Genomic DNA, 16,938 nt, shown 5'->3' with positions numbered 1-16,938 from the left:
GTAAGTTAAAAAAACGCCATGGGTTTGCTCTGCTGTGCCCCATATCAAGATCTCAGTGCACCAGACTTAGCTTAGTTGTCTGTCTTCAGCGCTGGAATGAGCCCTGATCTTTCACAATGACACCCTACTGGATTGCTGATACATAAAAATACCACACGCATCTCAAGGACAGCCTTGAAAGGCTGAGAAATGGCAGGGAGCAAAGCACTGCCCGGGGGCTGCCACATGGGTGGGTGCCATGTCTCTCTGCGTCCCACATACGCCCTGCAGCAGCAAAAGGAGGGAGCTGAAAGAGCAAGCTCAGCTGTCCAGTCCTCTGGCAGAGCCTCTTGCTACAGCGCGTCACCTCCCAAGTGCTTCTGTGCCACAGGATTATTCCCATGAAGCCAGAGGCTGTTTGTTTGGTTTTAGGGTTTGGTAGCTTGGCCCACACCCTTGCATCTGAAAAGGCTTACCAACAATTCCACCTCCGCCTTTTTCCTGCTCTTTTGAACCATTCTGCGATGAGTAGTGCACAGAAAACGTGTCTCTGTTTCTTAAGGATCAACATGATCTGCTCCCCAAGTTCCCGTGCTTTCTCTTCATATGTAGCCAGAAAATAAATCACTGTAAAGGCAGAGGACCAGAATTTCTAGGGAAAATACTGATTCTTAAAAATAAAGCTTTGGTTATCTGCCAGTATTTCCAACAACCAGAATAGGAATGTAAAGCTATAAAACCACAAAGGTTTCCACAGGGCACAATTTAAAAGATTTGCTACAAACCAACACAGCTCTGTAATGACGTGCCTAAATAATTGCCAGTTCATTGTTTAACACCTTCCCATCAAACGATTAATTCAATAAGACATTTCTTTAAAATAGCAAATCAATATTTTACTGTATAGGTTCTGCCGAGCCAACTTCTCTAACCATCCTGGGACTCTCCTAAGTAACACAGCAGCTTGAACTTCATGCTATGATTGCACTAACCTTTCAGCTGTCTTTAATAATGTATATGTTTTTTACAATAGCTGGGGCTGAACTGGGTTTGAAAAGAAGGTGTGGACAGCCAGGGAAGTTCAGCCAAAGTGGATACGAACAGGCTTGAAAAAGCAGGTTTTGTTTTCTGACCATACCTGGCCACGTACTGAAGGAAGGGAGAGAGGTTAGCTGAGGACAGGGGGCATTCACCAATCTGCCTGTGTATTGTAAACAGCTTCCAGTGCAACCAGGCTTAAATTGTACCATTTCTACTTTGATATGGAGTTAAAAGCCAGGGGTAGACATCGTCATCATTTTTTCTTAATTTTCAACCCATTTTGGGAACTTTATGTGTACAGTTACTTAGTGCGCTGCACCAAATTACATTCGTATCCGAGAAGATATGGAGAACAGATTTAATATCACTCCATTCAGCAGCTGAAGACATTAAATAGAGGACACATCAGAGAACGAACTGTTGATTCTATTTATTCTGTTTTGACGACTGCTCAGATCATCTCAGTGCTTTTTGCAAATATTATCTCTTAATGCAACTATCAGTCATAATCCTGTTAGACAAGTACACATATAAGGATCAAACTGAATTCAAATTAAAAAAAATAGTTTGAAGGGTTGTTTTTGCTTGGAGCAGTAGTGAACTGGAGCCATTATTCTGAAGTGTTTATGGAGCCTAGGCTGTGTCTGAATTTGTTTTATAAGACTTTCAACTCCCTAGATAAAAGCAAACTGAAAATTAATACAAACAAACGAAAAGAAGACTCTGACAGTGAGATTCTACACAAGCAGGGAAAATCCGTACTTATGTCAAAGTTTGCTGTCACTCATGTTTACTAGTGTCAAGGCTGGAAATCGCATCTCAGAAATTTTGGAACTGTAATGTGGGTGAGGAATTTTATGCCAAACAAGGCAAGCAAGGGAACACATTTAAAAATCCAACATATTAATAGTCTGTTTATTAAAGAAAAGACTCTTCTACCATATTCAGGTTACAAGAAAGATTAAAAGAAAACAGATGAAACATAAGTAACACAGATCCTTGCAGAGATATACTCCTGCTAAAACCTTATCGGGCCTTTATACCTTTCTACACATCTCCTATAAGGCAAATGAAGACATTAACCATAATTTCTCTGCATCTCACATGCTCTCTCTCACACACACATAAGAAATGACATCGAGCCATTAGGCACAAACCAAATTACAGAGTCAGCAATGGTTCACACAGTGCTGTGGTTTTATGAGTCTTGACAATGGGAGAAGTGAGATTCAGCTCTGCACCTATAAACTACCAGCCCTGGTAGATGGGAGAGCTCCTGGTTAACCTGTCATCACCACTGGTGTTACCTTCAGACAACATGCTTATAGCCTCATCAGTCTGCTGGCTGTCAGTTGTTGATAACTTCTTTGGATCATGGAGGTTGGTTTGGTAGTTCACAGGTGAGGGATAGGCATTTTCACCCACAGTTGACGAGGACATCGATTCCCAGGGTATTTCTCTCATCTGCCATTTCAGGTCCACTCTGCATCCCGTCCAGCCATAGAAAGCCAATGTGAAGAGGAAGCCTTGCATCGGATTAAGAATCCCCTAGGAAAGAGCCGTGCAACAGGAGGCACATCAGCAAGGCTTCATTTTGAACTCCAGCAAAACGTTTGGCATGAATTAACAACTTCCCTTACTCTGAACAACTATGTCTTTAAAAGATGCTATTTGCATGCAAATAAGTGCACGTTGTTACCACTGCAGAAGCAAAGCACGGTGAGATACCACAACCAGTTGTTTCAGTATGCTGAGGCCATCCCAGTGAACAGTAGGCGCCAAATGGGTTTCTAGCATGAATTTTAGCTGGTCAGTCCCCCAGTGTGTTTTTAACATTCCTCACAAGCTCTACACTTTTTAATTCACAAAAGCAAATATTGCATTTTTCACTAGAAGCCAAGTCAAATATATGAAAGCAGACATTAGCACATACAGGCAAGATTTTTAAAATAGCAGCAGTTGATCTGTCTGGAATGGCTGCAGATTTCTGAGCCAGTGAAAATGTCCATCAGAGTGGAATGGAAAAACAGGGAGAGACACTGAAAAAGAAAATCCCCAGTGATTTCCAAAAAATCGCCTGTTCCCACTGCGTTGGGATGGTTGACAAATAAATGGTTTTAGCGGTTTCCATTCTTCTCACAGGAAAATTGCAAACTTTGTTTACGGACAGTTTAAATACAGCTCAGTTGCTAGACCTGACCTTGTGCTCTCCAGGTGAACAAGAGAAAGGTCCTTGTCACATGAAAGAGTCCGTCCTTGTGAGAGGAGGAGGTTGCATCAAATCAGTTGCATTGCTTAGCTCTTCAACACCAAGCAGCTCAAGGCCTTAACTGCACAGAGCATGTTCAGGACTCACGGGTATTTAACAGCTTCAGAATAAACTTTCTTGAAAAAGGAACCGTCAGTAACACCTCTGTAAAATCCCTTGTCAAATATTCCAACAGAAGGAGAAAAAATGGTGGGGTATCATAAGAGCCCGGTATCTTACAGCTATCTTCTTGTGCTTTGCTTTTAAGAACTATCACGTGTTTTTCTCTTATAGCTATCCAAATGTTATGATATAAGATGTAATTATTCTTTATAAGTCACTAATGAAGAAAACTCTAGCTACAAATACACAGTTAGGAGAAAATGTCCATTTTAGAGGTAAACCTTCAGGAGTCGTGAGCTAAAACTTTGCATCTTGCATTATGCCAGAGATTAGAAAGAGTAGATCATAAATCATTGCAATAGTCTGCTCTGGATCTTAAAATAGGTAGGAATCACTCACAAAGAGACTGCATACACTAGTAAGTGGGAGAAAATGTTGGCCTTTAGTACTGTTTTGGTAAGGTTTACATGTGAGGAACACTCCCAGGGGCTGCTCCTTCCTCTCTCTTACCTTTGGCTTTTCTTCCTTGATTTTTGGAGTGCTTACATTCCCCATAACCCTAACCCATCCATTACACTGTTCCTGCTCCACCAGTCTTACACAAGTGATTTCTAAGACTATGAAATGCCATGACGTACCATTATAATCCATGTGAACAGTGCAGCACTTCTAATGTTTTTCAGAGGCATTTCATTGATATCTGGCTGCATTTCAAGATAGAACAAAAGGCTCTCATTGACGATATTAGATGACCAGCTATTGCGGAAATAAAGAAGAGGAAGAGAACAAGACAGATATATATGTATATGTATGCATATGTAAAATATGATTAACTTTCAAATTATAGAGATTAGGAACACCAATAAGGAGAGTGAGTTTTTTAAAATGTTAAGTCTCCACATGAAGGGACCCATAGCTTTCTGAGCCCATGATCAAAAAACAGACACCTATCTACTAGCCCAAGCCCAGACAAAGAAATCAATATACCCAGACAAAATTAAACATGAAGATTTGAGCTTGCTGCAGGATAAAACTGAGATTATAAACAACTGTGAACCATAATGGGAACATCACAGATGATGACTTCTTTTGCTTGTGTCTTAAAAGCGTAATACTCACAGATAAGGAACCCAAATATATTCATATGTGCTGCAAAAGGCTGCAGAAACTCCAGCCTCCCTAAATTTTCATGGTTAGATTTGAGCAGATTTTCAAAATGTTTGTAAAAAGTCTACAAATCAAAACTAAGCTTGACTTTAAAATCCTTGAAAATGCCATCACATTTTTGGAATAAAGGCAATTTCTGTTTCTAAAGAAGGATGAGCATAACTAAGCCTCATCCTGTGAAAGAAACTGAGAACATTATACACTAAATAAAGGTTATAGTAAATAGTTGCAACTTTGTATGACTTCTGAGCAGTCAGAACAGCCTTTCTTTGTATTTTTACTGCAGCTTCAGAAAGAAAACCACCAACATCCATGTCATACTTTCTACGGAGGTTTAAACGCATCCTTCTTGCAACTGTATTTTTTCAGTGTAGAACCTTCTGCTCATGCCTTCCAAATCTGCAGGCATCTCTTCTACCCCATGCTGCTACGATTTGTTTTCCTCGACAGACTCATCTCCTTTTTGACCTCTGGGATAGAACAGCATCTCCCCTAAACTTCTGAGATGGGACTGCCTCCGTCTTTCTGTACAATAACTACTGAAAGAGTTTTTACACTCTAAAGCTTATGTTTTACCAGGAGAACAAAATCCAAAATGAGAACCATGATTTATGTTTTTTTTTTTTTTTTAATAGGAAAACTCATAATGAGACAAAGACAAATAAACAGATGTCCCCACTGTGTCCTTGTGGATTGCTCCCTTCTTTCATGCTTGCTCCCATACCATCAAGCTGGACACAATCCCTTAGGTTGTAATAAACGTCTTTGGTGCCTCCAGGCTCCAGAATAAGACTTTTTCTTTCCATAGCCCTAGAAGCATGGCCAAATCGCTGCTCCTTGGTATTTCCAGCAATTTCCAAGAAGCCATGCTGCAATCTGCTTTGCTGCTGCCTCTTCCCCTCTCCTGCTGCCTAAACCACCTTTTGCACTAGAAACCTCTCTACTGAGCCAAGCAGGCTCTGCTATTCCCAAAGAAAAGACAATAGTTTCCCTCCAGAGCACTCCAGTATACAGCAGCTAGGACAAGATAAAAAGGCAGCCTTCTTCCCTGCTCAGACTTTTAAAGTAATATAACATGAATTAATTACCTGTTTATATATATACATACATAAAAAAGTATTTGTACAGACCATTCAATTTGGCCAAGTCTTTTCACTACTCCTAGACTACTTTCTCCCTCTTTCTGGTGTTGTTACCCACATAGGTGGTGAACACTTCCCAGTAGTGACCACGTCTTGCTAGGTCACTGCGCAGACCTCTGTACGATGGATCGCCCCCTCTTCTGGTGCCTTTAGTGGTGTGTGACAATTGTGAGACTGCAGTAAAAACTGTCTCCTCCTAAAGCAGGCCTTTCATCCTAGATTTGTTGTGCGCATCCAACACCTTCAGTCCCAGTCACCACTCAGCATCTTTCACACTGGATGGCGCTGCTGGAGCAGACGTGCAGGGGATTTGGGGATGAGGTGTATACCCTCCCTTCTTCCCCTCCTCCCCTGCCCCCTTCCTGTCCTACTCCAAACTTCTATTTGCATAGAGGAAGATGGAATATTAGAAACAAGATTAGATAATCAGAAGGTTTCTATTTTGGGCATGTAACCCTGTATTTCTATCTAACACAAAATACCTGTTGCACACATTTGAGATCTGCAGACCATAGAGATGATGCATTATATCATCGTAACCAGGGCATGAAGCCAGTTGTAGAAGCATATTTATTGTAGGCTTTCAATGGTATGTTTGATGGCAAGAAAGAAGACTGGGCTCTGAGGAATCTTTCTGCTCTTTCTGACAGCATTAGGTTGTACCCAGCCACTTTTTTTTTGTTGGTGTTGTTGCTATTGTTTCTTAGTGTCATTGTTTTCCTGCAGATTAAACATTTTTATCATTTCCTTGCAGCCTTGTGATGCTGTGTGAGTGATTCAGCTTGTCTGTGAACTAGTTTAGAACTACGTCTTCCTTAGAAACCTTCCCTTCCAACCATAAAGGCAAACAAATGAAGCAACACATCAGTCTCTATTCTTGTCCCCATCACTCTCCAGCTAGGAAAAAAGCAGTTTAAAACAAAATAATGCACCTCTTACCAAACAATGAATACCAGCATAATTTTGAAAAAGCGCATCTGGATCTCTGTCCCCAGACGTCTCTCATTCTCTGTGTAAATCCCTTGTCTGCCTTTCAGTAAAGAGGCAACTGGAAAGTATAAAATTGTGTTCATTAAAATATGTGCATCTCATTATTTAAAGACAAAGATCCAGAAGACAGATGTCTGTAAAGGGGGAACAAAGGAACTGATGGATTTGTCTCCAGCAGCAGTTCAGATGCTAGAAAGACCACCATCAGGTAATCTCACACACAGCCTAATACTAAAGGAAAAGAAGTACATGAATTAAGGATTCCTAAAATAGGTGGCATTCCACTAGCAGTTCTTTCTTCTCTCAATCCCATTGAAGAAAATAGCATGGTCAGCATACTTTTCTTTTGTAATAAAAAGGTAGTGCTTACAACTTCTATATGATGTGTGTGATCTAATGTATTTATTATGTGATGTTTAGACCAAAACAGAATACATTCTACCCTATTATACACTTCATATTTAATTGTGTAATTAATACAGCATTGGCTACTACACCTTTAAAACTTGAAGCTGTAATGCTGACAAAAATAGACAGTTATGCAATCACAAGGAATATACATATGCACAGAGATACTCATTGTGTATTTTCCCATAAAAAGCATAGACTTTGAGAGATTATCCAATTCATCCCCTGCCCCTGAGCATTACAATTACATCTAGGTATTACATCTAGTCTTGCGGAGACTGTTTGCAGTCTCAGCAAGCTTGCTGAAAAATGGGGAACACTCAAAGACCTCTTCAGCCAAGTTATTCCAGTGCTTCATTTGCCCTTACTATAATAATTTATTTCCTGCCTTCCTACTTCAACAACCTTTTCTTGAAGTTCAAGTTCAATGCTCTTTTACTATCCTCTACAGTCAAGAATTTCTTTTTTTAAGGAACAGTTAAATTCTCACTTGATTGCAGTCTACAGATCTCATTATGCAGACTTGCATGTTTTGTTTTCCTTGTTGCTATCTTTCTTTATTACTTCTGTTAGACAACACAGAAACTACAGGTTGTTTGTATAAATGTTTGTTCGCTTCAGAGGAAAACACAAGGCATCATCTTTAGCAACAGATATTTCTGAAGGTAAGAAACAAAAGTTCAGCCTTAGTGCCTACAGAACTCTAAGTACAGGTAGCAGAGGTAATACAGGCACAGATGTTAAAGTATCTGTACAACTAGATATTTTAGCCATAGGGTTTGCCACAGGTGTATGAGCACACACACGTACCTACCTACATAAAGCACACATGGATGCACACACACCGATGCATATCACATACAAGTGTAAAGATTCGTTATTGTGTTCTCATCAAAGACCTTTGCTGCTGACTCTAGAAAATGTATTCCCCTGTCTTCCATAGGACATGCTATGGAAGGGAAGTTTATCATTTACCAAACAGATGATTTCAATATAATCAGAAAAAGTCTGTGCCTTCAAACCACACAAATATAGCAGTTAATGCAGAATGTAGGTGTCAATTTACTGAGTGCTATCTCAGAAATGCAATTCTTGGTACAGGTCACAAGAATGAGATGATACAATGATGCATATATGGAATATCTTTGGTACCAAATGTATAGCACTCTGGGTCTTTCAGATAAGTGAAATACAGGAGGTACCTTGATACAGGTAATTAGCTGTATTTCTGTTGTGTAACTGATACAGCATTGTCTACACCTATAAAAATTGAAAGTGTAATGTCAGCAAAAATAGACAGATGCACTATATGTGTAATACTTAAATAAAGTATTCCACAGATTCTGTCAACTTTTCCTTTGATAATAAGCATTACAGAGGAATACAGGGTAGATGGGATGAAGGCTTAACTCAGAATAGTAGGTCTCTATTGCTGTTTTTATATATTGAATGCATAGATGATGAACTCAGGTACTGAAAACATCTAGCGTGGCTCACATTACATGAAAATAAGTCACTGAATCTGTTCCTTTTATTCCAGTCTCGTTTCTTCAAAGCACTGGATACTAAATTAAATGGGAACTTCAGGATCTCAGCTAAATTGTGTACCATTCCCACTTGGTTCATCAGGAATAATGAAATTCTGATTATTTGTTTTTTAACTCCATGTCTGCAAAGAGCTAAATCAACTATCAGATCACAACAACATTACCTTTAAAAAAGAATAAACTGTATTCCAAAATCTAGGTTGGTACCAATACTACAGTAGCATTAAACATCCACAATACGTTACCAAAATACTTTAAATAAAGAGTAATTTAGTAACATAGAAGTACCTTTGCCAATCTGCAATAGTAGAGGTAAGTAACAGCATAGCTTCAGTATGTGATCAGAGTGTGTCTCTAGGGCAAATATCCCACTGAGATGGTATCTTCATTTCAGCAGGCAATTCCCTCCCACCCTCAGCCGTACTCTTTGATTTAATGAGGAGCTATCCCACATCACTGTAAAAAGGAGCTATCCCACATCATATGTAAGAAGTCATACAAGCATGACTTTTTACATTATTACTATTTGGCTGAACAACACATACTGATTCACACTGGCCATTAGGAACATACCTGCAGATACTGTCCTTCTAAACAGGATCGGGTTGACCACCAGCACTAGCAGGAGTGGGGCGTAGGTTGTGATGTAATGGGGGATTGCATGCTCCAGGCCTTTTTCACAACTGAAAAGAAATCATGAACAGGTTATTCATTATTTTCTTTCCACATCTGACAGTTTGGGCTATTTCATCTATGTCACCTTTAGCTTAAAAAAAGATAAAAGGAATGAAGTGAACAGATGCTAAAATTTTCTAAGGTTGCACCGACTCAGCAGGAGACAGTTCTCCAAGATCAAAAAAAAGCCCTGTGTTTGGATGTCTGTCTCTAATGCTGACCAAAAGACACCCAAGTGCCCACAGGTCACAATGGCTCTGGAGTCTGCTCCTAGAGGCCCGCTCACCTGGAAAGGGACGGGTAGTAAAGCAGCGCCACTCCCTCCACGCAGAGCAGGACCGCCAGGCCCCAGGCCATCATGTGGTACAGCACGATCGTACTGGAGGACCAAGCAGGACAGACATCATCGTTAAAGACAGCAAACCTCGCCCTTCCCACATGGCAACATTGAGATGGGACTCTTACAGACACGAGATGAACGGCACTGGCAGTACCTCACACCCAGAAGAGCAGGAGGGGAAAGGGGGCCTTCCTGACAGGAAGAATGTCACAGCAGTACCACATCCTCCAGCCTGTGGGGTGGGAAGCCTCTCCCCCGTCCCCATGCCTCCAGAAGGATCCCCTGCACCCTTCATTGCTCCTGAGGAGAGCACATTAGGGGATAAAAAACTGATGAAGGGAGCCAACTTAAGCCACCCTTCTGAAGGTTGCAGAGCATTATGTTTAACTTTGAGAATCAGACACTGCCCCCATCTTAAGGACGTGCAGATCTGTGTGCGTAAAAAGTCCTTCATCTTTTACTCTGATGCTAGCATCAGGCCCAAATACACAGTTTATTTATTTATTTTTTGGTTAACAGGCATGGGGGAAGGAGGTAGGTCCCAGCTGTTTCAAACTACAAGTATGGGGCTTTACAAAACCAGGTTTGTCCTCTGCAGGCTGAGGTTAACATGAAAATCCCCATTTCGATAACATGCACCAGATGAACCGTGTCTCCAGTACCTGCTTACTCGGTATCATCTGGATATAATGTCCCAGAATTCCCCATTTAGCAATGGCAACTGAAGGTCATTTTGCCCTTCTAATAACCAAATTAGAAACACCTTGTATTTTCTGTCTGGGGTTACAGTATGGAACTTTCCAAAGTGCGTAGGTCCTTCTGATACAGGCATTGCAGAAAAATGTATAGTAAGCACAAATTTTTCTTCCTTAAAACTTTACAAATGTGATCAGAAGTGTAATAATGACAATAGAGAAAAAAAAAATCTGAGGAAAGAAAAACAAACTGGAAAATGAACTGTATGAAATTCAGCATGTCCCCTCTCCCACTATTTTTATTCAAGTTAAAACTTCTCCCACAAGGATCAGTTTCAGGTACAGAGGAGGGACAAAAATAGCGTCTTGCTGCAATACATGTTATAAAGCCTGATCCGCACCCTATTTTTCCAAACATTAAATGAATTCAGTTACTTTTAAATGCCAGTTGGGCATAAACAAATCAATATCTGAGCATTGCCCTGGCAATTTAAGCATTTAGCACACCACCCACCCATATCATTATCTGGTAACCATGTGAACATCAGATGTTTGTACAGGTTTCATTTATACCCTTAGATAGCTGCATGCAAACACGGACCTTGCTGGAAGTAAAATAACAAATTCAGAGCTTTAACTGTGGTACCTCAGTCCTGCTGATCTTCTTACCACCAAGTAGGAATCAACAGCATAGCAAAACAACCACCAGAAGCCAGCACTATATAACAGCTGGATCCACATCTGCAAGAAAAAAAATGGCAAATGTCACAGCTGCTTATCAAGTGCCACTGCGGGTGGTGGGGGTAGGCGGACTCAAATCTTTCTCCCTTGTACTTTAAAGGTGTGTATTTTCCAAATGAGTTTTGTGAAGTATAAAATCTTACTCAAAATCCCAGGAACAGCATTGTTGTAGCCAAGGCATCAAGTCATAGGTAAACTGAGCAGCATTTGCCTTTGCAGCTGATTCTATTTTTTTTAGAAAACCTGTTATTTCCCCCTCCAATCTTAGCCTTTAATGTCATGAATGAAGTCCAAAATAAATTCTTAAATAACAAATTTAGAGTGAGAATGCTTTAATTTTAAATTCAAATTTTAGCAATACATATTTTATTATTTCTTTTAGTACTACATTTTAGTAAAATTTAGTTGCTCAGCAGCTGAGGCATGAAAATACAGCTGAGGACAGCTGTTACCACAGTGTGCCTTCGCCTGGTGGATTCTGTGTGTGATGGGTATTTTCTCCATGTTCAAGAACCTATGACTCTATGACTCTGTAACTTAAGTCAGGGAACAGTTACTACGAATAAAGATGAAATGCAAAAAAAATACCCAGCAACCCACCCTCTGGAAAAATTCTCCATACTTAACTCCTTAACTAATTTCTTCAATAAAAGTCCAAGTGAGACGAGTTCAAGTCAAGTTAAATTCCACTGCATTTGTGAGCTGACCCTATACATTTTTTCCCATGAGCCTATGGAAGATAACTGACCTTTCTTTGCTTCTGTTTATAAATTCCAAATCTCTTCCCCATAGGAGCTGGCTTTCTGTAAGGGTCTGGAACTATTTTAATATTCAGATTACCTTCCCTCTGCACCCTACTTTCAGCTCTTATCTGAATATCCTTTGTCAGAGCTCCACAGTAGCATCCTTTTACAGCTGGAGACCAGCACACTTGTTACTGAGCCAAACATCAGTGGCTAGAGATCTACTATTCCTTCTTCCAAAGATAAATCAAGCTGGGAAATTTTTCCTTTCACCATGGGTATAGACCCTACATCTAGTCATTTGTGACATGAATTATTCAGCATTTAATTCAAATGCCATGACATTTTGCTAGTGCACAGAAGTCAGAAAATAAAATTTCAGTCTTCCTGTTAATGCACTTTATCCATAGCACTCAGCATGTAACTTCATCTGCACTATTAAATATTTGCTGCAGTTCAGAAATGCATAATTGACTATATATATACAGACACATATACACAAATAAACCATGTGGTCTTTCCACCTGCAAATTCCAACATAGACAAGACTGTCACCAAAAATAATGAAAAGCAGATGTACCTAAAACCCCAAATTTTCATATGTTTGCTTTTTTTTTCCAAAGAAAAAAGTGCCTGAGAGGGTATCCATCTACAAATCGGAGGGTGTTATTCAAAGGAGAAACTTCAGGGCCTCACTGTTCAGAATTTCATTGGTCTGTGGGTAAATGAAATAAAACAATAGCAGTAGAAGAAACTTAAAATAGAATCAAAACCATTTTATGAACTCACATGAGAATATGTTAGGGGAAGTGAGTAGAAGGAGGGTCATTTTTCCTTCCAATATAATTAAATTTAAATTTAGCAAGTGACTCAAACTGCAGCACTTTCCTGGAGTCCAAGAAAAGGGAAAATAAAAATTGTGGTAGACCACTGTGCTGCTCACCATCTAACCTGAGATCAAAATGAAAAACAGTCTGCATACACTGTCTTTGTCACTATTTTAAAATATTACTTTTTGTGGTAAGGGCAAGAAAGTGAAACTTAAGACGTATGGAAATATGTTTTTCAAATTGGACATTCTTGCTGCAAAATATTGATGTTGGTGGTTTCACTTTCCTTCAAGGAAAAAAAATCAACTTTTGCATCTAATAAGCAAAAATTAAACATGTATGAGAGGAAATTGAGAACTGATAGATTTGTGCAACTGATGCTTGCTTCTGTTATGATGTCTGAAACTGTCATTAGGCATATGAAGTACAGTGAGTTGCATTTTGGCACGTCTTGTTTTATTTAAAAGCTACTGGAGCTGAATAATTCTGTTTATATGCAGCATCTCCTTTTCTATATTGTAAACTTTGAATTGTTAAGCTACTGCTGTTATAGTTCATGTGTGAATTCTTTGGCTAGCCTACATTCCTACTGAAATGGGGTAAATTTATGATATTATTTGTCATTCTCCATGTTTTGGTAAAAAAAAGTGACCTTTTTTCTTGTACAGTAAATTCAGAGTGTATGCCTCAGGCAGTATTGTGATTGTAGTATTTGCAACCGAGTTTCAATTTGTGCTTTTGGAATGCGTTTACATTTTCTTATTCCATGTGCTTTAATCCAGAAGACACTTGGTTACGTTTGGCCAGGTGCCCATGTAAACAGCAATCTGAGCTGTAATCCCACGCAGCAAGGACGTCACTTCTGCCAGCGGCTTTGCATTGTCAGGCGTACTCGTGCCACCGCCGCTGGCCCAAGCCCCCCATGCTGCTGTGGGTGCAGTCGGTGCTGGCTGTCACTGCACCTGCTGGAGCCCGACATCCCATTCACATCACCCCCTCACCGTTTCGTGCCCCTCGCCAGGGCATGGCTCTGCCCTCTGTGACCGCAGCACTTCTGTGATGAGCCAGCGTTAGGGAGCTGCAGGCCAGGCCGAGCCTCCCACATGCCTTGTGGTACTCAGCGCCCTGCCACCCACAACGGGGCTTTTGGCAGGAGGCACAACACTTGCATGGCAGGGCACAGGCTGAGTTTCATCCGACCAGACGCTGGCTCGGGGTCTAACCTCCTTTGGGACACCATGGTTTGCCTTTCAGATCCCCTGTGAGCAAAGCAAACGGGAGAGGACGGGCTTGGTACCTACCGCACTCCCCACGCAGAAGGCAGAGGGCCACATGTCGGTCCCATTCGCCACCGAGATGTTGGCAACGAAGCCTGGAAAGCCCAACCAGACGCTCGATCTGAAGATCACACCTAAAGAGAAACACGTGAGTGCTTTCCGCCTGTCAGCGTGACCGGAGTCCCATGAGGAAGCCGGCTGCGTGTTTCGCATTGTAGCCCGGATTTTGTGTGCTCACAACAAGGCTGCGGCTGCAGGGGAGCGCGGCAGGAGCACCGCTGGGATGGCTCACTGAAAGCAGCCCCCAGGGCCGGGGAGACTCAGGGTGTTTTGCCACGTAGATTGAAATCGCACTTACCTATGGATACCGTCACACGCTTCCCTAAAGTGAATCAGGCAGATTGACACGAACCATTAACTATTGATAATTTTACCCACATATATTCATATCCCATATGGGATATTCATAGGATATGAATATCATATTCATAGCAGATTTGGACGCATTATTTTCACCTTGTCTCATGTGCACCGGGCAGCAGGTTGTCCCTGATAAGGGAGCTTCTGTCGCTTCCCGAAAGCTGGCCTGCTGTGCCCGGAGGAGTGGTTGGCATGTGAACAGCGGCACAGACTTGGTCTGAGAGGATTTACGGATGTGGCAAGTGTTCTCTAAATACAGTCTGAAGGATCAGCTAAGTTTTGGAAGTCAGCTCTAGTTTTAATTGTGCTCCCTCGCCTCCACTTCCACGCCTTCCTCTAAGAACCAGCTGGTTCCGGATTTTAATTTGTTTTGAAGTAGAGATTTTGGTGTAGATATGCCAAGAGCTTTTATTTTAAAATGTGACTATTAAGCAAGACCTTCTCCCCCCAGAGGCCCGTCCTTTTCTGATCTCACTCAGCCTAAATCTTCCCATGAATACAGGCAGGACGTTTCTCTCAGAAATCTCGGCTCCTTTGGCTTCAGTACCTAAGAGCAACCGGAGCCTGCTACAGCAAGGGCAGGGGACGTTGAGCTGGCGCTTACCTAAACCACCGAGGATGTCACAAACAGAGATGAGGAGAAGGATGGTGGAGGAGGAGGAAGCTTTGGGCATCTTCCGCAGGATCTGTCCCTTCTTTGGCAGGAGCTGCAGGACGGTCAGCAGCACGCTGACGGAGGCGCTGCCGATGCAGACCCCGCAGAAGACCTCAGGCTGGAAGTTCATCACGAGCTGCGTGGCTGCATCCCGGTTTGGGCAGCAGTAGGTTTCTAACCGGGGAGAAGCCATGAAGCATCCGGCTGGTGGAGGGGGCCCACGAGCAGGAGCTGCTGTTGCTTCCCCAAGGCAGTGTGCACTTTTTCTTCACCCTCCCCATTAGTCCTTGGTGGTGAGAATCACGCGATTGAGGGATCATGTGCTGCTGCTGCTGGAAGTAAATCCCCTAGAGCGGCCTTTCTCAGCCTCTCCTAGCAAGGAGATCAGATCAGAACAACAAAACAGTGTAATCTGAAACATGCCCCATGCTTGCTCAGAGCCATTGGCAGGAGTTCACTCAAACATTTCTGCTTGCACAGTACGTGATACAGGAAGACTTAAACTCATCAGAGCACTGGAGAAGGTTTAAAATGAATAAGGATGGAGATACCAGAGGAGAGGCATTACATTTTAATTGTATTTCATTTTAGCCCCATCCCACACATCACACTTTAATTACCGAAAATTAATTGAAAAGATAGGCCCAGACACAAGCAGTCCCCAGCTTTTGCAGGCAGGAGCAGGGCTATAAATCCACACCCTAACCCAAATTTAAATTTTAGGGATCCAACCCACCCACCTCCATAATTAAAATTAGAAGCAATACATCCTATCCCTGTAGAAAGAGATTACATTTAGGAAGCCATATTAACCTCATCGCATTTAAATCACAAGCACAAACAGTCTGTGCTGTTTGTGTTAGATCAGTTTGATGTGAAAAATTCCAGGACTTTTGATTCCTCAAGAATATTTTTCTTTTTTTTTGTTTTTTGTTTTGAATGGGTTTAATATGGAAACAGGAATTTGACCTGCAATATTTGTTTTTACTTTATACGCTAGACAATATCCTTTAGTCCTGTTGGACACAGCAGCATATACTCGCAATCATAAATACAAAAATTAACTCTCCCCTCTCGGACAAATTCAAATGCCCTGTGTCGGCCCCAACCCCTGCAGAAAGTGTGTTTGTAGAAACACGTTCAGGAAAAAACAGGAGGGAGCATTGCCAGCATTGTTGCAGTGAACTGGATGCTACATAACACAGTCATGGATTTTAATATTAGTTGTTATAAGAACAAATGACCTTTTACTTTTTTTTCCTATGGCCCTATTTATTTTTTAGCAGAAATTATTACACCTCGATGAATGACAGTGGCATGCTATGTGTATAGGGGTTACAGAACTCAGTGACTTCAGCCACTCTCAGCAGAAAAAAAGAGCCCTGCAGGGAGGCAGCAGGGCTTGGGCTGTTGCCTATACTCCCCAACGCACCATGCACCCATCACCTGCTTCCAGAGGGCTCCTCCAGCTCTGCCAACGCTACAGCATCGGCAGAGCAGGATGCTAGCTTGCAGACCCAGGTGTCCCCACATCAGTGAGGTGTCCCTGCTCCTATCAGCATCGATCAAGATCTTTGACAGCCAGGTTCAGAGTCTGGGCTTACTCTAGAGAGCTGTTCAGCTTTTCCTGACACAAACACACACGGTGAGCTGAACCGCTGAGCAGGCTTTGCTGACTGTAACAGGGTCTTATGCACACCCTGCATTAAAGACTCCCACATTCAGGCAGCTGAGTTTGAAGCTGAATGCTATCTGGATGTTCTTGCAACTTTCCAGCATACAGAGATTTTCCTGCTCCACAGATGAGGACAGGTGAGTGAGCTGGATGTTGTAATCCTATGTTTTGCCGGTACCACGGGCACAGAAGGTATTCTGGAGACACCAAGGATGTGAACCAGATTGTTCTGCATCAAAACA

General features: G+C 41.7%; 1 protein-coding gene across 1 annotated transcript; it reads right to left on the bottom strand.

Annotated features, from left to right (window-relative positions):
* Nucleotides 1-1,908: 1,908 nt before the first annotated feature.
* On the bottom strand, nt 1,909-15,214 carry GPR143 (G protein-coupled receptor 143). Its single transcript, XM_035542360.1, has 8 exons — nt 14,971-15,214; nt 13,971-14,080; nt 11,002-11,096; nt 9,607-9,699; nt 9,219-9,328; nt 6,640-6,748; nt 4,030-4,147; nt 1,909-2,568 (listed from the first exon to the last, which is right to left on the bottom strand). Exons 1-8 carry the CDS (start codon nt 15,212-15,214, stop codon nt 2,269-2,271), a joined length of 1,179 nt encoding a protein of 392 aa, XP_035398253.1. The 3' UTR covers nt 1,909-2,268.
* Between the last annotated feature and the right edge of the window lie 1,724 nt (nt 15,215-16,938).

This window comes from Cygnus atratus, chromosome 1, assembly GCF_013377495.2.
Source record: "Cygnus atratus isolate AKBS03 ecotype Queensland, Australia chromosome 1, CAtr_DNAZoo_HiC_assembly, whole genome shotgun sequence".
Taxonomy (NCBI): Eukaryota; Metazoa; Chordata; class Aves; order Anseriformes; family Anatidae; genus Cygnus; species Cygnus atratus.
This window is presented reverse-complemented; position numbering and strand designations above follow the sequence as displayed.